A 25,233-nucleotide genomic window follows, 5' to 3' on the forward strand; every position below is an offset into this window, starting at 1 on the left:
TTTTTAAGAATTTTTATCTTTTGCGAAAAATATAGATAAAAATACAACAAAAAAAGCTCACAAAAAATAAAGAGAACCAATATGCAACAGGTGAGTGCGAATCATAAGAACAATAAAAAAAAAACAAAAAAAAATACCAAAGTGAGAGTGAAGTTCAAAGAGAATAATGAAGCGGTTTTATTTGTAATCTCTCTCTTGTCCACTCTCCCAACACAGATAAAACTATTTAACTTTGCGATCACGCATAGTCCATCTATAAATACAAACAAAAACCTAGCTGTAAATGACCATCACACCTGATGTACTGAGCAAAGCACCTCGCTCACTGTGCGCACACACTGACTGCTGAAAGAAACGTTATACAGAAGAGTGGACTTGGACACAGTAAAAAACGACGTCATAGCACTACGAGAGAGCCAAGACTCAAACCGTTTGATCGCTCTCACTCTCTTTCTCTTGGTTTACCTGTATTTTTTACTCGATCGAAACGGTTCTTGTCAGGTGAGTGGTGTTGTTGGTGTCGGTGTGTTATACCTATCTGAATGCGTGCAAATTTTTTTGGTTTTGTTGTATTTTTCTTTGCATGTCGTGAAGAAGAGGTGCACATACAAAAACCTGATCGCGGCGGCATAGGGGCTTACCTCTACCTTGACTCTGGGAGATGAGGCAATATTGTGGGAACGCTGACAACGATGATGGTGTGGTGACGCGTCGTCGTCGATCTGAGCAAAAACACAGGTAAACCCGGTTTACACAGGTTTGTTTTAGGTTTTTTTTTGTTCTTCGTGTTGTTGTATTATTCTGCTTCCTTCTATTCATTTTGCCGTTTTTTCTGAGTGCAAAGAGAGAGAGAGTAAAATTAAGTGAGAGATTGTTGGTGCGTTACACACTCTTAGTGTATATATTGTAAAATGAAGAACCAAAAGAACGGCACAAAACGTGCTTTGATTGTATGAGTGTTATGTTTCACCGGGACAACCTGCACCGTGAAGACGATTATATTATCGAGTAGGTATCTCTCTGTTGTGTGCTGGTGCGCTGGTGCGGTGCCATTTGCAAAGGTAGCTGTTCATTTGCGACGAGCGACGAGAATACCTACGTGGGAATCATCATATTGGTATTTGTGCATTTTTTTGTATTCTTATTTATATTTACCGCCGATCATCGTCGTTGGATCGGTCGCTCGGTTCGGTTATACTCTAGAGATAGAACAGCTTTTTTTTGTACCTATACGGTGTTGTATTTAATTGTTGTTGTTGTATCGAGGTTTTTTGTTCATACGGTGCTAAGCTGGAAACTAACTGACTTTGAGTAAACACCGCTCGAATACAGTAAGAGACGATCCATCGCTGAGGACACACGCGTTTTTCTTGCTTTTTGGGATTACCTAGAGTGTTGTTTATTATTTTTATACCTTTTTTTGTTGTGTCTTGAAAGCCTCTTACCAGATCTTCTGTTTTTTCAAGTTAGAACCATATGATAATCGTTATATTCTCCTTTGGATTTTGTACACTTTTTTTTTGTTTTTGTATCTCGGGTTCTTAGCTGATCGCGTATAAGAAAAAATAAAAAAAAACCTTATTCGAAAAGAATAAGAAAAAAAAAAACAAGAGAATAAAATAAAAGGAATTTTATATTTCCAGTGTTCTTTATATTGTGTGGTTTTTTTTTTTTTTTTGTTGGTATTCTTCTAGCGTGATTGTTGGTTCGGTTCGCGTGATCTTCGTTATATCGTTTTTCGAAGAATCCAACAGGAATATAAAAATAGATAGAAAGATACCATATAAGAAAATTGAAAAATAAAAAGAATTTCAAAACATAAGAAAGATATTCTAAAAAAAAAATATATAGTGACGAAGAAAAATAAAATGTTAAAAAATGATTTTAAAAAATAATATAAGTGCATATATTTATAAATTTAAACGAAAGTGAAAAAAAAAATATGCACAAATGAAAAATTATACTTAGTGAAGTGAAATATTGGAAAAAAAAAATAAAAATTCCACCCACTTTTACACACACAATTGGATTATAAATTTGTTACAAAAAATACACAGAAAAAAACTTAAAACTCCATCAAAATGCCGAAAATATTTTTAATTAAAAATCGTTTGCATCAACAACAATTACGATTGTTGGAAGCACAAAATTTACTCTCACACAAGGACGACGATAGATTAGTTCCACCGTTAAGTCCAACATCACCGCAGAAAAAATCAAATTCATCAAATTTATTTGGTCCTTCGTCGAATGGATTTAATCGATATGAAAGTGATTCGAATACAACAAGTAATAATGAACCATTGTCGTTGGTGGCGAGGAAGCGATTTAATCGTCGTGATGACGATGAACAAGGTGAGTTTCTGTTCTTTTCTTCTTTTTTTATATTATATTTTTAAAATGATTTTATCATTTTTGCGATGCGCCATGTAGAGATGAGATTTTTTTTTACTTTTTTTGTATAAGAACGAGAACTAAACGAAAGAGTTGAGGTTAAAACCTGATTTTGTGAATTCAACCAGATATTTTTATTCGATTGGAGATTATTATTTTTTTTATTTGGTAAATTGATTTCAAGTCAATATACATTTAGGAAAGCTGCATTTTTCAATGTATAATGGAGATTTGAAAAAAAAAAGCAAAAACAAATTGTTGTAGATATGAGATTTGGATTTGAAGTATTGAATAGAAGGAATCATTTTTTTAGCAGGCAGGAAGGCAGGTTTTATTGGGAGAATATAAAAGGAAGAAGGATTTTGATACACTTCGTGTTCTTAGAAAAACAAATCTTTGCAATGAGAATAGCAAAATGATATGAAGCTATTTAAATTGTTCTGTAAAATACATGAGTTTTTACTAGATCATAGCAAAATTCCGACAGCACTTGAATTTTATTTTGAAAAATTGTTTTTAAAAATTTATTACAAAGGATGTATTTTGTTTATAGTTTATCATAATCACTTTACAAATTAATGGTTATTTTTTTATAGAAATGAGTAAAGATTTCCCAATTTCGGAGAAAATAGTAGAGAATATTTTTTAAAGCCTCCGAAAAGGGTTTCTTTTTGCTAATCAAGAAATAATTCCTCAGAAAAGACTTTCTTTAAAAATTTTTTTTTTTCGAATGAACAACAACAATAGTTCCAATATAAATTGATTTCACAGGCAGCATCACTGTGCGTATGAAAAAACCATACACCAACCCCTTTTAAAAAAATAGTATTTGTAAATAAAGAAAGAAATTTGTATAGTTCGATTTAAAAATGTTAACAAAATGTATTTTATTGTAACAAACCAAAAGCTTCTAAGAAATACATTTCTATCTAATTATACTTGTACAGATTATTTTTAAATATAAATGTTGTTTAAAAAAAACAAAAGGTTCTCTTAATTCCTGGTAAAATCAACATTCTAAATTAAAACAGAATTAATTAAAAAATTATTATTAAAATTATTTTAAAGTTAAATTAAATTAAAATTTTAACCTTATTATTTGTTTTTAATATTAAAAATATACATATTAGAAAATCAGAAGTAAATTTTAGAATTGGAATAAAAAATATTAAAACTCTTATCAATCTTAAAAGAGAATTCTAAAATAGATACAACATTTTGTGTTTACAAAAATTTGGATCATTTTTATTTATAGAATTTTTATTTATGGAATTGAAAATTCAGATTTTTTAATTTCCAGTATTTGTAGAATTTAAGTGCCTTCCAATTTTCTACAAGTAATGAATGAATGACTTTGGATTATTTAAAATTATTTTAAAATTCTTACGTCTCTTCAAGCACTTTTTGTTTTTTTTTTGTAGTTCATAAAGTTTGAAAACTTTCCTTAATTTTTTAAACTGAATAACAATTTTAAAAAATCACCAACAAATATGGAATTAAAAAAAATACTTCTACAATTATTTTGTGTCGACCTGATACAAAAGATTTTTCAAAAAATATGTTTAATATCGGTGAAATCGTTTCATAAAAAAATATTTCTGTCTGTACAATTTTTAAAATTTAATACATCAATTTTTTAGCATCCCATCTTTTAAAATTTTTTAAACAAAATTCAAAATACAAGACCTATTAATTTAATACAAAACAAAATGTTTATTTATTGAAAAAAGATGTAAGTATCGGATTGTGAATAAAAATAAATTGCAATTTTTCTCCTCTAATGCAATTAAATTCGATTGTCATGCTCAAATGAAAATTTGAAACGATATGAAACTTTTAGTATTATTTATATTCTTGGATTTAAAAAAAATTAAATCACTTGGAATATATAACTTTTTAAGAATTAGTCAGACATCACGTTAGAAAAGACAAAGATAAAAGTTAAAAAGTGTTTTAAAAAAGGGTTACAAATGTAATAAGTTCTTAAAAAAGTTTTATTTTTTTTCATTTTTTTGGAGACGATATGAAAACCTTTATTTCTCTAATATGGAATCTATTTTTAAGTTTGAGCCAAATGCAACAAAAGATCTTAGAAAAATAAGAACCCAAATTGTAATTAACTGCGATATTGCCACTCGACAACGAAATTTCATTTATTTGAATTATTACATTTTTTAACAATCTCCAAATCTTTTTCGTACTTTAAGGCTAAACTCCCTCTTAATGGCTATGTTATTATTTAATTTTATAAATAAATAGTGCTTCAATCAAAATTCTGATTAAATTTAAGTACCTCCCTCCAGCTTTGATACAACATATTCTTAAATCAATATTCCTTTGAAACTCTACTAGAAACATTTCTTTTTGGCACTGTGTGTAATCAGTAAATTTTGCTAGCAAAAATCATCAAATAATGTTCTTCTAGCATAAATTATAAAAACTTAAAGGTTTGACGTGAATTTCTACAAAAAAAATTTTAAAAAAAAGTTCGCTGCTCAGCTCTTTCGTTTTTAATCAAATATTGTAAAAACTTAGTTTGTGTCATTAAAAAGGATCTATAAAGAAAAACAAAATATTATCCACTCAATTATTTCTAAATTTTTTAAAATAATTCATCAAGTAATGTTTTCTAAGTAAAATTAATGAAAAATTAATGTTATAATTTTCAGGTTTCAGTTTGTAGGATAAAAAATAAATACCAGAGCATCCAAACGTTACTTTATTTTCTGTTAGTGAAACTCATTCGTGTTTTTCTAAGAAATATGTAGTGACTAATTCAATTGAAAGAAGATATAAATAATAAGAACATTATTCTTGATTTAAGTTGATAATGAATCAGTTAAGCAAAATAAGTCAGAACTATGACCTCTACTCTATTTATATAAATATAACAAAAAAAAAACAAGCATCTTACTTTGTATTTTGTTATTCTTTTATTTTATTATCTTTTAATATCTCTCGTGCCATACTCTCTCTACACGTGAAATAATTTATAAGTTGCATTTACGTAAGAATAATAAATTAAAAACAAAAAAATTACGTAGGTGTTACTGAAAAAAAAAGAAACAAAAATGTGTATTTGTTTTTTTAAGGACCCCTACCTGCGTTTTAATTGAAATATTAAATCTTTTTAAAAAAAACATGAAACGAGTATTTGATGTCCTTTTAATGTCCAATATTCACAACTTTTACATGTGAAATTCTTATTTAATATAATTAAAAGTGTGTTTATTTTTATTATAATACAAAAGAATGATATCGTTAAAAGCAAAAGTGCTGTCAATTTCAACATCGATCCCAATAAACTTATGTTTTCAATGATTTTCATTATAAAAACTGTCACCTGCAATTTTAATAAAAACATCCACCCTCTCTTATTTTTTTGTTTGATTGTTTTTTGTTTTTATTTTTTCATTTAACAACTTTAAGCTTCTTTTTTAGGATCGTAAATTTTTTTTTGTTTAAACCCATAAAATTTCTTATCATAAAAATTTTTTATTTGCTTTTCAAATTGAATGATACTTAAAAGACGAGATATAAAAATTGTGCAAAAATAAAATTTATTAATTCAAGATGCAAAAAAAATTGTATTTGTCCATTTTTTTTTTCGTTCTTGCAAATAAGTAAAAAAAAAAGTAAGAAGAAAAAAATAATAAAACCGGTAATTTAACTCTATTACCAATTAATTCACTGAGGTGTGCTGCGAAGGTGTATATATAGAAGCAGAGTGAATCTAAAATGAATAGCAATTACATAAGAAATTGTCATAATAAAAAAAAAAAGAAATTAAGTGTTGGAGGAATATTACTTTGCACATGCGACACATCAAAACTTATAAGGAAAAAAAGTAATAAACTTGATGAAGAAAATGTTTTAATTAGATTCTTTCTATGATGGGACATTATATAGAGTTTTTTTCTTCATCTTGTTTTTCTTTGCAAATAAGACTCAAAGATTCTTGTCAAGTTCAACGAACAGAGTTATTCAGCAAGAGTGTGAAAAATAAAACAACAACAACAAAAACAACAACTTGCATCCGACCACAGGCTTTTCTTCCATAACTAACTATATCTCTCCCATTGGATGTGCAATTTATTTCCTTCAGGAGTGTCTGTTTTTTCTGTTTTATATTTCTTCCTCTTCCTCTTTACATTCTCTCTCACTTATATGAAGTTTTCTGTTTGAAAAGATAGATAGATACTTGTTCTAAACCACAAGTTGGATACATAATATATAAATTAAGAAACCGTAGAGAAAAATCTATACCTTTCCGCACCGTACAAGTACATATAAAAATGCAGAAAATGAAGAAAAAAAAATATTTAAAAAAAATCTTGAATCCCATGGTAATTGAGAAAATGAAGAAGAAAACTAAAAGAAAATCATTGCCAACAGACCGTGGAGCATTATGTTTATACTTTAGTTGGGGTTTTTGTCGTTTTCCTCTTTTATGAGAATAGAAATAATATACGAAAAAGAACAAGAAGAAAAGAACACAATAAGATTCTCAATGACTTCAAGTCTCATAGGTAGTTAAAGTTATATTTTAATTTAGAAGAAAAAAAAATGCAAAAATATAATAAATTATATTCTAACAAACAATAAATCATCCAACCCAGACCAACCAAGAGCATAACCATGATAATGCAAGCTGAGTGGGAGAAGATAAAAAAAAAATATGAAAGAAGACAAAAAAAAAGTATGAAATATCTACATAATGGAATCGAAATAATTTATTATCCTTAGGCACTTAAATTAACGTGTTCAATGATCATTTAAAACAAATGGTCTCTTAATTTGTTCACCATCGTATACAAGAATGTTCAAACGAAAAGAATTTGAATTATTTTAATTTTTTTTTCTGTTGTTTGGATTGGCAACATGATATCTTTTTTCGTAAGCCTTTTAATCGTTTGATCGCCTTCTTCACAAATCATTTTCACTTTTTTTATTGTTTTTATTTTACCGCCCTTTTGGAGATGGAGGAAGACAACAAGTCCACACCTGTCTGATACTGATGTATCTATTTATCTTTTGCGAAACTTAGTTCCATACCTTTTTTTTTTGCTTAAATACCAAAAATAAACCAAACAAATAAAAAAAAACAATAAAAAGGTAGAATATTCGTGTTCTAACTTTTGTTTTTTCTGTTTTTATTTTTATTTTTGTAATAAATTCAAAGTATTTTGAGAGTTAAGTTCTAGCGCGATCAAAAGACAAATGGTGAACAGGTGATGGCAAAGGTTGTTTTTTTTTTTTGTTTTATTTTGGCAAACAAACAAATAAACAAACAGAAAAAGAAACGCAAATGTAGAATATTTATCGAATTTATATCTCCACATATAAAAAAAAACCCTTGAGAACAGAAGATTGAAAATAAACAACAACAACTAGAAGGGACAAAAAAATTCGTTAGAGTTGAATGAATATACCAACTTCCTTTAGTTTTTTTTTTTTTTTGGCGTTAGGTACCATTACTTTTTGGCACATCTGGATAAATGTGAATAAATTTTAGTCCAGTTGGTTACTTATAACGAGTTGGTATCATACACAATTGCTTTTAGTTAGAATAAGTGCACTTTGGCAAAGAATAACAAAAAAATTAAATGGGGAGGCGTGGTTGAGATGTTGGTAACACTCGGTAATAAAGAACATTCAATTACAGAGAGGGTGCAATTGTTTTTTATATCTGCCTTAACATTTCTTGAAGGCATTTATTTTTGATATAATTGAGTTTAAGCCAGCTGTGAAAGCTTTAAAAACTATTGTTTTAAAAAAAGAAAAAAAGTTCGCTGATCAGCTCTTTCGTTTTTTATAAATTTGGCTTAATCGGTTGGTTTTCTTCCAAAAACTGTAAAGAAATCAATAGATCTTATAGTTTAAGTTGGAATATATCCAGCTCTAGTTTTATATGAGGTTCCTAATAACGTAAACTAATGGAATAATGCAAATTATCTTTGGAGTTCCATCACAGAATTCGGTTGAAGGGCCCTTATTATTTTCTGAAATGGAATTATTTGCACAAATTTGTGAAGAAAAACACCTGTTACACAGAGTTTCGATCTAGACCCCAATCAATCATAAAATTTGAAAACAAAATATTGTTTCAAAGCTCGTACCTCAGCTCTTTTGTTTAAGTATAGACTTCAGTTTTTATATGCATTTTTCTTTGTTTTATTAAAAAAATTTGGATCAATTAGTCATAAATAATTGTGTGTCATAATTCTGCAGGAAACTTGCTCATCACAATAGACTGTTTAACTATGATTCATCAAAAAAAAAAAAAAATGAACCTGACCCAATTTGAAATTAAAATCCTTTAATAAGTACCTAACCCTGAAATATTTTATTTATTTATGAATGAATCGAAAATACCGACATTTCAACTGATGTACACATGATCAAATTGCTTGCATCAATAAAAAGCATTTCCTTCACAGGAAATGCAGGTGCGTCTATCAGTTTTGGGAATTTAATATCCATTTATTCAATCCTTTTGAACAATAAATCAAATGATTGAATTCTTACAGACCTAGTTGTTAATACTCCATTAAACCTACCCTTTTTCTTTGACTTTGAACCTTGACAGTGAAAAAAAAAATCAAAGAAGATGAGTGAAAGGTAGACGGATGTGCACTCTTTTAGTAGTTTTTTTTTTCAAGAGTTTTTAAATAAAGAATAAAACATCTTTCCACCTGGGTTTTGAAATGTTATTAATTATTTTTTAAACTCAATTGAACCCTTATTTATAATAAGGATTGTAAAACTCTATTTCTTACACTGAAAGACTATATTATTTTCATACACCCTCAATTAAAGGATTTTTGAACTGACCAAACTAAGAAAAGATGATTTCACGTCTCGCCCACAGGTTTTTAACCCACAGTAAAAAAACAAAAAAAAAACAATTAAAATTCCTTCGCAACAGGTCATACAAATTCATCATCGATGACTCTAAAAAAAATAAATTTCAAAATTCAATCAAAGAAAACAAAAATCAGTGACCAAAAAGTATGGGTCATAAATTTACTGTCGACACAAATCTTGTGCAATTTTCACTTTTTCTTTTTTTTTTGATAAAAAATCAACAATAAAAGTGAAACATAAATTGGTGATTACTGATTACAAATTTTTTCTTTCAAAAAAAAAGAAATAAAAATCCATCCAACCAACATATTTATTGGGTACTTAATTTTTTTCCTTCTTCCAATTTGAGTGGGTCAAATTGATACAAAAAAAAATACTTTTATAAAATCCAGTGTTCGTGTCAATCGCAGGTAGAACTGCATATTTTTTTTTTTTTATTCCTGTGTAAGGGTAGGACAAAAAGAAAAATAATATGTGTATTTTTTTTTCTTTCTACCTGATGCACACAAAATAAAATGTCTCATATGACACGGTTAACGTAGTTCATAAGGACAACACAAACAAAAAGCAAACTGAGGATAACAATAATCGAGCAATCATATTCTTTTGTTATAACTCGTATAAGAACAGGTAAAAACTGGGTAACATGATTGTATCTATTCACCAGCAAGGTTTTTAGTTTTTTTTTTTTTAACAAAGGATATAAGAAATCTAATAGGAAAAAATAATGTCGTCGACAGGGTTGGGCAAAATTCTTTTAGATTTGTTGTGGAACGTAATTTTTGTGGATTCAACAATTTTTGTTTGTTTTTGAGTGGGTAGATGAGGAAATTACTTCACTTTTTCAGAATGGGATTTCTTATAACAGTAAAATTCACGACATCAAATTTTTAAAAACTTCCTTTTCATCGTCCTTATCATCGTTTGCTCCAAAGCAATTAATAAAGTACTACACATTTTGTAAACATTTATTTATATCAAAATTGTCTTTAGAAATTTCTTTAAAAAGCCTTTTGTACACTTAAAAATATTATAAAATCTTATGTTGGCCTGCAAACAAAAGAACTGAGCTACGAACTCGAAAATAACTTAAGTATCAAATTCTTTCTTATTTAACTACATAAAAAAAATTTACTTCTCGCACAATTTAAATAAACATCTTTTCAAAATTAAAACCAAAAAAAAAACGTTTCGTAAATAAATATTGCTTCACTTTTATCCGTTTACTGCATATTTAATTAACTTAATTAATAAAAAACAGTTACCAGACTTTGCTATTTTTAACAACAACATTAATTAGTCTTAAAAAATTAATTTCCAACCGGCTTTATAATTTTTTGTATATAAATAAACAACATTTTTATTATCAAGTTTTCTACTCAACTCTTTTGTTTTTGCCAAATTAATATGACTTCATTCCAAATATTGTCTACATTTTCTATGTAGTTGTTAAAATAACAATGACAAAATACATTTAATGCTCTCTCAATATATTTATCTTATCAAATACTCACAAAAAACCGTTATAGTTTGCATATTTCAAACTTGTTTCGATCTAACATTTCATTAAAAAAAAATCAACTCTGGTTTGAAAAATTCCACAAAACGCCGATGAATTATATTTCGTCATGCAAAATACACGTGCGTTTTTGATTATCATCAAACAATAACAACAACAACTTTCAAACAGTTAAAAAAAAACTGTTAATAGTCTTAAAATATATAAATTAAAAAAAGTTGTATGCATGTATACAAATAATCCCACGAATTTTATTAATATATAAATGTGTGATAGATAGTTTAAAAAAAGCCGGTGTTTCTAGATATTCACATTAAAATATATTATGAGATAGATGAGCAATGAATCTCTACTAATACTTACACTCAATAAAAAAAAATACATCATAGCAACAGCAACAGCAAAAAAAAAACTGTTATTTCCAACAAAAGTATGTGATTACATCGAAATAAAAATTTAAAAAAAAACTTGAAAATGAATGAAAACAAGTAGAGAAGATATATTTACTAAAAAAAAAAAAAAAAAAAACTAAAAGTTAAAAAATTGAATACCAACATACACGCAAAAGCCGGAGAGTATTATTACAAACATAAACAAGCCCCCAGACAATATCACAAGTCAACCCTGACCTAAAAGTTATTTATTTAAAAATTGTTTTTTTTTTTTATTATTTATTTTTTTTTTTTATTTTGGTAAAGTAAAACCTATACATTTAAAACCACAGATAGGTTTGTGTATAGGTGATTTATTTTTACTGTCTCATTTAGCGGTTCGATTAAAAAAAAAATGAGAAAAAAAATAATAAAAACAATCTATAGATACAGATCTACAAATACTCAAGTATTTTTTTGTTGTTGTTGGTGAGATTTGTTTGGTGTTTTTTTTTTGTTTTTTGTTGTAATTCACTAAGAATCATGTTTAACATCCATCTTTTAATGAACTGCATATATACCTACAGCTCACAAGTTCGAAAGATATGAAGTGCCATTAAGAGAAGTCATTACCATAGAGAACCAGTAACGCCCACTGTAACGCAGAGATCTCCTCACATGGAACTCTGCTGATCATTTTTGTTCTTTAAAAGCCAGCTGCTGCTCTTGGTACAGCGAGCAAGTCTTGAATTGTAAGACAATATTGTAAACTACATTTGTATCTCTGTATAGAGTTATACATCAGAGCGTTACATACAATATAAAGATTGCAATAAGAAATCCATGCCAAGACCAAGGTTAATTCCCATAGCTGGTTACATGCTGCTGCTGCTGCTGTAATTGATGGTGATGCAGGCTAGGTGTGGGGTAGAGTGCAGCGCGCACCTCACTTTACCCACCATGATGAAGCATTAAGTTCTATAATTTGCTTTAAGAAATTTTTTTTTGTATTAATTTTTCAACTTCTATTTTTACGTTTTTGAACTTGTTTTTTTTTTTTGTTTTCCATTTCGGTTTCAAGAATATACAGGTAATGAAATCTACTTGAAGACAGTTTATAGCTGACCACAATTTTTTTTAACCTTTTTTTTTGTTTTTTTGTTTATCTCATCTCAAAGTGTTGGTTTTTTTTTTTTAATTCGACAGATACTTCGATTTATCTGAAATAAGTATTTTTTTTTTATTTTTTGTTTTGTCTTTTCTTTCCATAAAAGTTATGTTGCATGACGTCGTCGTCGTCGATGTATAACTGTTATGTAAGCAAAAGAAGTAGAAGAAAAAAAAAAAAAGATATACAAAGTCAGAAAAATGATGTCAGTGAAAATAAAAAGATGGACTTGGACATAGTGTTGTTGGTGGGTCTTTTAAAATTAAACAGAAAATAAAAACTGGTATAAGCTCCCGGCTTGTTGGAGTATGAAATTTTTATATGTGTGATGTCCAACCAAGAGAGATGATGTAAAAGAAAATGTATCTTATTGTTTGAAGTTTATAAATAAAAAAAAAGTGTAAGGAAAAATACATGTTATGGTGGCATTGTATCGTCGTCGGATGGAAGAAATGCAAAAAAACAAACAACAACAACAAAAAAACGACAACAAAACATTAAAACACAGTCGCAACCAATATTATGTTTATGCGCGCGCTATGATGTGGTGCTCTTGATCTGTACCGGCTTTCAAGGCTAAATGGAGACAGAAAATTACGTCATATTCATGTTCGATGTGAGTTTAGTATATGAATAGTAGTAGTTTGTTGTTGTTTTTTTTTTTATTTGGTTGGTCATCATGAAGTTTACATTGGGATTGTCTTGACTTTTGTGTCTTTTTTTTTGGGTTTTACGACCTAAAGTGTCACTGATGCGACTCGTCGTCGGTATGTCGTAAAAAAAAAAGTATCAAGCTTGAGTAATCGAGGGTTTTTATGAAAGGGTCATCTTGTGTCTTATAGCGGCATATAGTTTGAAGTTGAAGTTTGTAATCTTTTGACCGGAAATTTTTATTTGCTTAGGTTTTTTGTTTTAACGAGCACTTTATGCTAACTTAACTTTTTTTTTAATTTTATCGTGGCCCTAAGCCATGTGGGTTCCTTAATTTTGACATCCTAGTCTAGTACATTCAGGGATTCAGGGTTAGAACCTTTTCCATTTCCGATGAATTCTCATATCGAGTTTTCAAAAGTTCCTGAGTGACCATTTTGTAGTTATTGCAATGAACCGTCATATACGTTCCACATTCAATGAACACCATCTTTTAACGGACTTTGACTTTTTCATTTGACAAATGTCAACTTCGAAAAATAGATAAATATTAACTTGATAAAACTGTCAGATGCTCCCTTTGACAGAAGCTTGTGTCAAAATAGATAATTAATAGGCTTATAGCCCAGCCTAAATTCGCAGATCCTATAGAAATGAAACAAGAAAATTGAAAAGTTTGAATCTGCAAGCACGTTGGAATGCAAGTTGCATATGCTTCATACGTCAGATCATGGTCACGTCAGAATTTGCACGCATAGTACCGCAGGTTTTAAAAGCGCTGTCAAATTAACTGCTTTACCACTTGCTCTTCTACTGCCTTCTAAAACAGTACGCAAATTGATATAAGCCCTTTGGAGGTGCTAGAATACTCATAAGAAGATAATCTAGTACATTTAGTTCGACATCTATTAATTATTGGAATCATTTCTTTGAATCTTCAGCTCCGTTCCATTGGAGGTGTAAGTTTACTCATGAGTAGATCTGGTACTACAATTAACAAATGATCATTTACTCGAGGAGATAGGAATGTGTAGTTGTTGTACTAGATTTCTACTCACGAGTAAACTACCACATTAATTGAAAATTGCTTGTAAAGTATTTATGAGTGAGTAGTCTACAACCTTCAGAGGAACACGGCTATTAGTGTATCCTTTATGCAAGGTTTGTTTGATTTGAAATCTATTAATCGTGCTCACAAAAAAGCTGGTAAATGTTTGACAGTTCTAGAAACTTGTATAATGAAAATGCAGAATATGAATTTCAGCTTGTTGCTTACTTGTTTAAACTAGGCTCAAAATATTTCTTAGAAATATTACAAACCATAAAAGTCAAATGCACAATTCAAACAGTACAACTCCATAATCATAGAGTCAGGTTTCTTTTGTTTGCAAAAAAATATTTTAGAATTGAAATGTATCTCTTTTATACTTCTAACCCTTTCCAACAAAACACTCCCTTAGCTAACGCCTTTAAAAGTCTTTTTTCGCAAATTTATATATTTACTCAGAGGCGTTAGAAGTTTCATCCCATAATTTAACCTATCTCTTCCAGACAGATTCTATCTTGAAAAAAAAAAAAAGATTATCAAAGTTTAAACAAAACACAAAAAAATAACAACCGAAATAATCACCAAGCAGCTTGACGTCTTAATTCCTAAAATTCTAACAATTGATGCCCATCAGCAACAAAGAATGATGATGGCATAGAGTGGTAACCTGTTGTAATCTTTTACATTTTTTTTGTTTGACGTTTGCAAAAATGCTCCCTTTTTTCTTGTTTCTTTTGCATAGAAAAGAACAAAACAAACCACAAACAGTAACAACAAGAAAAAAAATAACATGGCAAACCTCTAAAAAGAACTATTATTAGAGGCGGACATCTCAATGTGTCTGACACTTTGTGTCTGCACCAAAAAAATGGCTCTTCCAATAGTATAATTTTCTCGCTTAACCACAGATACCTTTTTTTTTTTTTTTTTTTTTTTGCTGGTTTGGTTTTGGGCATCCTTAGACAAGGGTATTATTTGTGTATTACCACCTGCTGGAATAAATTTTTGCATCTTGTCTGTCTCTGCGTATCCTGTCGATACCCAATTTGCCTAAGAATTCACCTTTTTTAATGCCAAAAAAGGGTTAAATTTCTAATACAAATGTGTGTCCTGGAGGTGCAGGTTTTGTTAAGTGAATTATAAAATATAGGACTTAGGAAAGGTGTGACTTAAATAAGTGCAAGTATTTCTTGGAAACGGATGTGGAAATAAGAACAAGAAAACATTTTTGATGTCGTCAAGTGATACAAAATTGACATTGACTTCCGGACTAAACGTCAAAAGGTTCCTAAAATACTATTAATTTGGAAATCAAACAGAGCTTAGTAGTAAATTTATCTTTTTGAACGCTAGTCGCGTTTCTTTGGAGCTGGTAGACTACACTCATGAATAGAAATCTAGTACAAAAACTACATATTCCTATTTACTAGCGCAAAAGATCATCTTTTGATTGTCATCTACTCACGAGAAGTCTCCCACACCCAAATGAACACGGATTTATGGAACGTGTGAAATGTAATGCTTGCCCTACATGGGCTGTTTTTTACAGGGCTATTTTTGAAGCTGTCTTAAGGCCTTACCACAAAGAATATTTATACCTATCAAAAATATGTCAAGTAAATATAAGTGAATTTCTTCAAATTATTTTGACATTTGATTTGAAACTGTCAATTATTCTACCCACAACATTATATTTTCTGGGCAAATTCCGTTCAAGTTGTATGATCTCAAATTGAGGATAACAACTCAAACAAACTTATTTTCTCTTATTTGTATTATACTTAAACAAATTAACAATATTTTTTTTGCAAGTGGTTTACACTTTTGTTGTAGGTACAATTTTTATTTGCTTATTATTTCTATAACTACACAAAAACTACAGAGCTCTCAATACGTTCCACTAGAATGACAGCTAAAGTTGCACATTATTATGGACGCACCTAAACAATTGAACTGCGCTGCGTCCGTCCGTTGATTCGAATTTGAATAAAAAAAATTTGCATTTGCAAATTGAAATAACAAACAATACACAAATATCTATATAAATTCTATGAAGATATACCTTGATATTTTTTGTTAAACTATTTTTTTAGTTAAAAAAAAAGTGATGCACAGTTGCATTTTCAATTGTACGTACAGGTCTCTTCAACTACATAGTATCTCCATGTGTATACTCTTCATTAGAATCGGTTTAGGTTGTAAAGCACAAACGGCTTTTAGGGTTGAAACGCAAGCGGACAGCGCACCATCAAAACAATCGCTGGACTGTCACATTATAAGCTGCTGGTTGGTTAGTGGTCAGAGTATCTGTCTGTCACTATGGTATAAAGTGTATATGTATATTGGATGTTTGCATTCCGTTTGTTTGCTGATTTATTTCGATATTTAATATTTATTTTTAGCTTCAATGCGTAAGTGACAACAACAACAATACTGCACCATACTACCGTGTTTTATTCAGTTGCAATATAAAATTTAGGTCAACGAATAATAGCCGGTAAAGTTGCATAGTTTTTGATTGTATGAGTGTATGTGCATTTTAGCAGCAACAGAATGACATACTGCAGTAGTTCTGTTTGTTTATGACATTTGGTTGCATTTTTATATATTATTTCAAAGTTTTTTATCATTTTGTGGATGGAACAAATCAACAAATTATTTTCAATAGCTTTGACCTAACTGTCATCATAGTGTTTTTTAGACAACAAATTTTATACGTCAAAACTATATAAGAATACTAATTAGCCTAGAATGAAGTTTTATCAATGCATCTTACAAAACTGCAACAAAATGGTGTGCATACAAGGTCATAACACATGGCGTTCGTGTATTTTTACTAAATTTATATTGAATAAGTTACAGTTGCATGCGATTCGTTTAGAAGCAAAAGTGGTATTTTATTTTTTTTTTTTTATTTTTTTCTGTTCTACATTACGATACGGCATCTCTCCAACACACACGTTGGGGGTATACATATTTTTTTTTTAATGTATTTATTTATTTTCTGTTCCACTTGGCAATGCACTGTTATTATTAACGTATTATGTCAATGCTAACCTTGATCTGTATATAGAAGTCGGGCTTTTTTTTTATTTGAAGAGTGTGTAGTAATAAACACTTTATTGAGATGTAACACGGGAAAAACTTTTCATGGTGGATTTTGTTGGAGAAAATTGATTGAGTTGTCATATTTTAACAATAAGACATGTTCTGTGTGTTATGTCAGAAATATCTTGCAAGGACAAATGGTAAACTCTCATGTGTTGACAGGCTGCAACGATAATAAGTGACACACACGTCAGAGTTTTCGAGATTTTAGAATTGTATAATGGTTGAATGATTCAATATGCATAGTTTACAACGGCTTTTAGTTCATATAAGTACTATGCAAGTCTTTTAAATGAACTGTCATAGTTGTTGTAGGGATTTAAGAGCATGAGTAGATCTAGCAGTAAAAATGTACTAGATCATCTTGTAATGAGCAGCTTACTACCTCCAAAAGAACTTGGCTGTACGAGTATATAGCAGCTTTTAGCTGCGTTGCTTTGAAGTTGGTAGTTTATACTGATAAGTAGAAATCTAGTACAAGAAACTTCACATGGTTTTCTACTCCAGCAAAATGTTGATTGTAGTACTAGATTCACTTATCAACTACTCATGAGCAGTCTACCATCTGCAAAGGAACGGGTCTATTGTTGGCGTTTATTAAGCTGATTGTAGCATGATTTGTTCTAATAGTAAAAGTACTAGATCATCTACTCATGAGGAATCATATCCTCTAAAGGAACGGGGTTGTTAATTCAAATTTTTGAAAGTAAATAAAGAACAAGCAAGGCTCACTCAACAGAAATGTCAAAGTCTTCACTGACAATCAACTCTCGCATCATCTGTCAAATTGACATTTTATGTTCACACAAACGTTACCTCATATCTTCAAGCTAAGACATCAACGTTTTAAGCTAAAAAAAGATCCTATAACTATCTACATTCTTTCCAAAAACTCTGACACATTTTTGTATTATGATCTCAGCTTAAAAACAGGGTAACGGTGTTAAATTTGCATCGTAATAAGTTGATTTTTTTCTTCTAATTCCAAAAGGACAATAGCCTTTTTTCCATAATAATTGTCTATATTCTTTTCACGTTCTTAGAATAAACCATGTTAACATTCAAACAAAAACCAACATGTCACAAAAACGATACGATATAAGCAAAACAACAACTAGGTACTGCTGAATGACATAGTCTATTGCTTTTAGAATGACAGAAAAGCACGACAACGCAACAAGACGATTCTTACTTTTTTTTTACATAAAACAGAAAGAGATAGAAAATATACATAATCACCAAGTTGCGAGCAAGGTATACTGTATATGTACAGTACGTGTACATTATGATACAATTAATCGTGAATAGAATATTTGATTAGGTCTTGAGAAAAGACGGTTTTTCAAAATAGTCTTCCTGGAGAGGGACTACACAAAATTAATAAAACTCGCGACATAGTCGCCATGTTGCGTTATTTATTCTTTTATTTTTGTTTTTATTTTTCGTTAAGAATCGTCTTGACTATTCTGTTCATAAGTACTCTTTTCAATGTATATGATACGGACGTACAATGACAGTTTGGTTAAAATTTATGAAAACAATAACAAAAACAACAACCACATCACACACTATAACAACACTAGTACAAAAAAAAAGAAGCAAAATTCTTCGTACATTTACCTTTGTTTGACATGTGGGTAGGTATTTTTTTTTTTTTTTATTTTGCGGTTCTTAAAATTCACCACAGAGTCACTGTAAGGTTAGTTAAATGTTATCTTTTTTTTAAGTGTAGGTGTGATGTAAATATTTGGATTCTCTGTATTTTAGTTTTTTTTTCACTTTTTTTTCAAACTCGGTGAAAGAGTAATGCGCAGAAAATTAAAAAAAAAAATAAAGAAATACAAAACAAAACATTTTGCGATTTACATTTTTATCGCATTCGATGTTTTTGCAGGGGCGACTTTCTAACGAAGTGGGTGTAATGGGAGAATTTATGTAAATAGTTTGTTGTTTTTTTTTTTTATTATTTTCTGGAAATACCTATAGCAAAAACAACAACAAATATCCAAAAACTTAACTGAAGCTTGGTCAATGACTCTGTTATTTTATTATTTCCTTTCCCTTTGCTAACAATAACATTATGGTCAATGACATTTTATTATTACATACGGTTTCTGGTTGTATCTTTTTGTACGATTTTTATTGTTAACATTATTTAACCTTCTTGTAATTAAAGAAAAACACAGCTAAATGAAGCTTCTGTCAAATTGTAAATCATTTAATTCTCCTGATCTGTAGTTCTATTTATTTTCGTGCTCATCTAAACCTCTCGTAAAGTCGATATGTAAGCAATGACCCCAAGATCTGACAGTTCATGCGAAAGGATATGACATTTACTATTTCGCGTTCCTTTGAAGGTTGAGAAGAAATCTAGTACAACAACTAAACATATCTGTCTACTCGAGCAGAAGATCATGTGTTGATTGTAGTACTAGATCTACTAATATCATCTACTGAGGATTAGTCTACCACCTCAAAAGGAACGCGGCTTTTTTATATATGTAACTATCTAAGGCTGTAATCACATTGATTTTTCCTAACATACATAAATCAGATTCAGCCAACGGAGGCAAATTCAATTCCACGTTTATTTTGTCACTACTTGTAACTATTCATTTAAAGATATTTAAGCAATTTTTGCTACATAGTCGCGTTCTTTTTCAAGTCTCAAAAATCCAAACTGTCAAAGTTACATATGTTTGTTCTAATAACTCTAAATGTGGTTTGGTTATTGTCCTATGTACATTCCTTTAGAACAAGAACTTTTCATGTTACATACTTTAAACTTAAAGAACAAAAATTTAATAATTCTTTTCTGATTGACAACACCGCCTCTGCTTTAGAACTTGTTAACTTGTCTAACCCGAGGCTATAATAATATAAGACTTTTGACAGAAACATTTGTTTCATCGTAACCGCAAGTCATAATTTAAATAAAAGAAAAAAAAATCTACTACTATTTGCATGTTCACATGGTTAACAACGAGAATAGTTGAACTGAAGGCTATTTTAAACATAAAACATTTTTTTAACATTACACAAAAGCTGTCTTTACTCTCTCATGAATCGCAGTTTTTATATTATTTAATTTTTATTTTTTCCCTTCTCACCTTGACCTTAACTCATTATTATGAACTCTAGCTTATCTATAGGTATAAGTTTGAAACATTTCAAGAAAAACGTAGTGACAGATGTGACAAATTAACATACAATTGAGTTGGGTATACTGTTATAAATGAAATAATCATTTCGAAATATATTTATTTTTTTTATTTATAATTGTCAGTCAATAATTGCTACGGGTAAAGCTGGCTTTAATAAAAATTAGCTCCTGATATATGTATATAAACATGATTTCATACGGGTAATTCTGCTATCTTCCATACAATAAGGTTTAAAAAAAAATAATAAATACATAGCAGCTATTGCATAAAAATTGCTTTAATTAAATATTCACGAAGTCCGTTCACGTATCACTGACAATGTTTCCGTTAAAAAATACACACATACACACACATCTTCATGGAGTATGTTTTTTTTCATCATTTTTGGTTCTATTCATTGAGAGAGTGGAATTTTAATATCAACTCAATTCATCTACTACCATTGCCAAAGTACCATAAAAAATTGACAACGATAATGACACACTCAATTTTTTGCGATGGTTAATTTTTTTTTTGGTGAAAAATTGAGGAACAACATTTTGTATCATCAAAATTAAATATCAGTTAACGCTTTTTATAAAATTTATAGTTTCATATTGAATTGTATTAATATCTGTTGGAGTACCATTATCTTTGGCAAAGTAATTGTCAGTAAACGTCCTCTGAAAATTACGCTAGAAAATCGTATGATTTGTTCGCCTTTTCCGGAACGTAGGCACAGATTTGCTTAATTGAGCCGTAATCTATTTTTCTTCAAAATTTGAGTAAAAGCTGTCAAACAGTTCAAACATAAAGTGTGAACATAGCCTCAAACCCTCAAAAGCCGTGTTCCTTTAGGCATGTTCCATTTGAGGTGGAAGTTTACCCTTGAGTAGATCTAGTAGATAGATACTACAATTAACACATGATTTTTTAATCGAGGAGATGAGAATGTTGTAGTTGTTGAGTAGTCTACCAACTCCGATAGAACAGGACTTTTGTAGGTGGTCTTTAATAAGAAGATCTAGTACTCTGTATTCAGCACATGATCTTCTGCTCAAGTAGATAATAGTTCCGTTCCATTGGAGGTGATAGTTTACTCAGAGTAGATGATGTAGTAAATTTACTACCAGAACTACTCAATGAGTAGTACTCATGCTCTTCTTCCCAAGTAGATACGATTTGTATTGAATTCGTTGAAAGTGCATGGAACGCAAGTAAACTACTATACTAGCTGCGTTCCTTTGGAAATATTTATCTACTTTTTAGTACTTAAAACAACTTTGATCTACTTTGCTATACTGAAAAAGTAGTTCAAAGCAGCTTTAAGTACTAAAAAGTAGATAAATATTTCCAAAGGAACGCAGCTACTAGTACTTTGCCACCTCCCAAAGGAACAGGGCTACTAGTACAATTTACTGGCGATTTTCAATGGAAGCCATTTTCGATATTATCAATGCCATTCCAATCTATGTACTAGAGCAGAAAAGTATGAGTGGATTTAGTGAGTACTCATGAGTACCTTACCATTACCATTTCCAGGGGAACACATAAGAAATAGAAGACACCCACACTAATTGAAATTTTCAATTTGGAGCAAAAACTTAATTTAATGGATTATTGAAAATCAAGAATAATTTTAATTTGCATTTAAAAAATATTAAAAGCTCATAAATTATTTATAAAAATAAATTTCAGTATATTTTTTTTTCTTTTCTTTGAATTGGAGTGCAATGATCTTTTTGGTTTCGTTTAATATATTTTTTTATATATAGGTACATTTACTCTACCAAATACACACTTGCGTGAATGGAATTTCAATCAAAGCTATAGATAGCTACAATTTAAACGATTTTACTTGTGGGAATTTTGTATTCGCAAGGGAAAACGTCAACACAAAAAATAACGTTGCCGGATATAAAAAAATAATTGACAGCTATGTGTAGGATATTGATTTGATATCAAATTTATTTATAAAGTAGTAGATTGAAAATTCATGTTATCTATAGCCATTCAATTTAGGAAAACAAAAAAATGAAGGCCAGGTGTGAGACGACAGAGTAACCTTTGCGTGTGGATTGAAATGGATTTTTGTTTAACAAGCCAACAAAAAATTATAATCCTGAATAAACTGACTTTCCTGACAATCCAGTAGCATAGCTCTTAATTAACTCGCTTTTTTCAACAAACAAACTTTTTTCGTAAGTGTTAAATTCATCTGGTTTTTTAACAGAAGCCAATTAAAAAGGATGTTAGCCATCATATGAATATGGATTTTGACATTGACAGCTTTACATGATCAAGTGTCAAAATTACGAAGAGCTGAAAGACAACAACTTAAGTGACATAACTTGTTAGGTAATTCAATTGCTTAAATGTACTAGAATCATACCTATAAATAAAAAAGGACACACTTTTGACATTTAATCAAATAAGAAGATTTACTTGACATTTCTTATTAAATTTTGAAATAATCAAATCAAAATGATCGAATTAAGTTCATTTTTAATTTAATAACAGCAATAATCTCTTTCAATTAAATAATAAGTAATTAAAATTTTATTTCAACAGAACATATTTTTTTACCGAATAAGAACCTATCTGGTAAAATAACTTGACAAGTTTTAATATTATTTGAAATCTCCTAATCGAGAAAATAACGTTCTTACATCAACTATAGTAAAGATGCAAGCAGTTAAACAAGTATTCCCTACAAATGCAAACTGCTCGTTTTTTTTTCTGTATTTATCTCCATTGCATTCATATTTCATCTTTAAGTTCTCTTGGTGTGTTTTTTTTTGTAATGCATTTATTATAGGTACTTGATCGAGATCTTACGTGTTGCTTTATTTTTATTTTTATGGTAGGAGAGAAAAAAAAACCTTGATCTTGATTTGAGAATTAATTTCAATGCAACTTAATGCAGAAAGAATTTGCATAAGTATGCATTTGTACACAGAATAAAAAAAAAAAACATGATGAAGGAATTCTTTGAGGTTCGTTCATTTGAAATATGGAAATAACTTGTATGTTTTAGTTGTTTTTGAATGTTATGAGTGTAGTTTAATTTGTATTTGAATTAAAGTGTAAGCATGCCTTAAGAATGTTTTTTTTATGAAACGAACAGAACTTTTGGATTGGATTTTAAGTTTTTTGTATAAATTATTGTGGAATGTATTCACAGTCAACGCCGCTTAAGTGCCTCCGTATTATCTCCATGTATCCAAGTTTTTACTAGAGCCCAATTGAGATAATGTTACAAATTAGTTTCTCATTTTCTCAAATCGTTAATTTTTAATTTGAACTGACCTAATTTGTGAAATTATCTCATTTGGGCTGTCAAGGTGGATTGTAATCCTTCTGTCAATTTTTCAAACATTTTGTGCAATCGGATAGAAGATCTTCTTTAAATTGTAGATCTACTAATCTACTAATGAGTAGTCTATTACCTCAAAAGGAACGCGGCTATTATTGCAACTGGCAGATCAAGAGATTGACGTAGTACTTTGAACGAAAAAAGCTTTCTAGACGTGTTCAGATTAATGCAACAATACAAAAATGAATTTAATAAATAAAGAATAAAAGGTTTTTTTTTTCTATGAAATGTACTAAAAAAAGAAAATTGTTTTGTTTGAAAGAATTAAGTTCCAATAAGTGGTACTGTGGTTCCTTTGAAGATTAGATTGAAAACATATAAGAGTATCTCCTATTGATTTCCCTAGAGTGAATCCATCGTTAAAATTCAATTTATTTCTGTTTGTTTCTTGAATGAATTTATGAATTCAATTAGAATTGTGAATGCTAAGGAGATTCCAATAAAAAAAACCTGCGAATTTCAATTGCATTTTCAGATTTAAACATAGATTCCACAAAAAAAAAATGTCGTCCTATAAAAATAAAATTATAAAAAAGAAAATAGATGAAGGAGTAGGTACAGAAAAACAAGAAAAGGGCATCATCATCCACAACCAGCAACCTAACCGGCATACCTACAAAAAAAAAAAAAATTTAAAAAATATAATTTTATACCCGCATCCAGGCATAAAGCATATAAAATAGCTGTATAGATTGTAGAAGTGACCGTGAATTGCCGACTGGAATACAATATTACCTTACTTTTAACTTACGAAGCAGAACTAAAACGAAAAGAAGGATTTTTTTTTTGTCTTTTCATTTTAAATATGTTGGTTGCATGATTATCTTTTAGTTGTGTATGGGTAGGTACTTTTTTTTCTTTCTTTCTACCTTTACCATCATCTTCTTATACCTTTGGTGTAAAGTTGTATCAAGATTTTGATGATTCTACGGGTATTTAAAGATAAAGATGCAACAGGTAATCAATTAACGTGTTTAAGAGAAATAGAAGAATAAGTATAATGAAGATAGAATAAAGAGGAAATAGAACTTGTTCTTATATGGCTTTAAGATTTTAATGAATAAAAATCATAAAATATCTAATTAGAAAATCTATGTGACGAAATAATAATTTGCTCAAGAGCCAGAAACGATCCAGTTAAAGGATAAATGCATGTACACAATTTATAAAATATTTAAATATTATTTTAAGTACCTATGTCATTATAAATTCATAAATAAATTGAAAAAAACTAGTAGTTAAGACACATGTCAAAAAATCAGTGCAATAAATGTCATTTAGATTGATATTGAATAGAGGTGAACATGATTTTGACACTTGCCGTTTAACTGAGCCTGCGTTTTAAAATGAATTCTTAGATAGATTTGCATACATAGTTTGAAACATGTTTAGAACTGATTGAACTGATTGTTTTCATTCCATAAAAACTACCTTAAAAGTTTCATTCATAATAATTGCTTAGCTGTCATATAAACTTGATATTTGTATTTTGATAGTTAACTTCATAGCTTTGGGAGGTTTACTTCTAGTTGAAAAGAAATGGATCAAAAAAAAAATATTTTTCCGTTATTTTCAAATTTTTTGTGAT

The 25,233-nt window shown here is 29.4% G+C and overlaps 1 protein-coding gene across 2 annotated transcripts in view; it reads left to right on the forward strand.

Moving 5' to 3' along the window:
* Positions 1-2,042: 2,042 nt before the first annotated feature.
* LOC129910990 (transcriptional regulator ovo) overlaps positions 2,043-25,233 on the forward strand; it is a 38,773-nt gene continuing 15,582 nt past the window's right edge. The window contains exon 1 of one of the 2 annotated variants that reach the window (XM_055988612.1): positions 2,043-2,355. In XM_055988612.1, coding sequence (XP_055844587.1) covers positions 2,082-2,355 — 274 coding nt within the window. In that variant the 5' untranslated portion in view covers positions 2,043-2,081. The remainder of the gene's footprint in view (positions 2,356-25,233) is intronic. The other variant, XM_055988614.1, reaches the window with a different exon arrangement.

Source organism: Episyrphus balteatus, chromosome 2 (genome assembly GCF_945859705.1).
Source record: "Episyrphus balteatus chromosome 2, idEpiBalt1.1, whole genome shotgun sequence".
NCBI classification, from domain to species: domain Eukaryota; kingdom Metazoa; phylum Arthropoda; class Insecta; order Diptera; family Syrphidae; genus Episyrphus; species Episyrphus balteatus.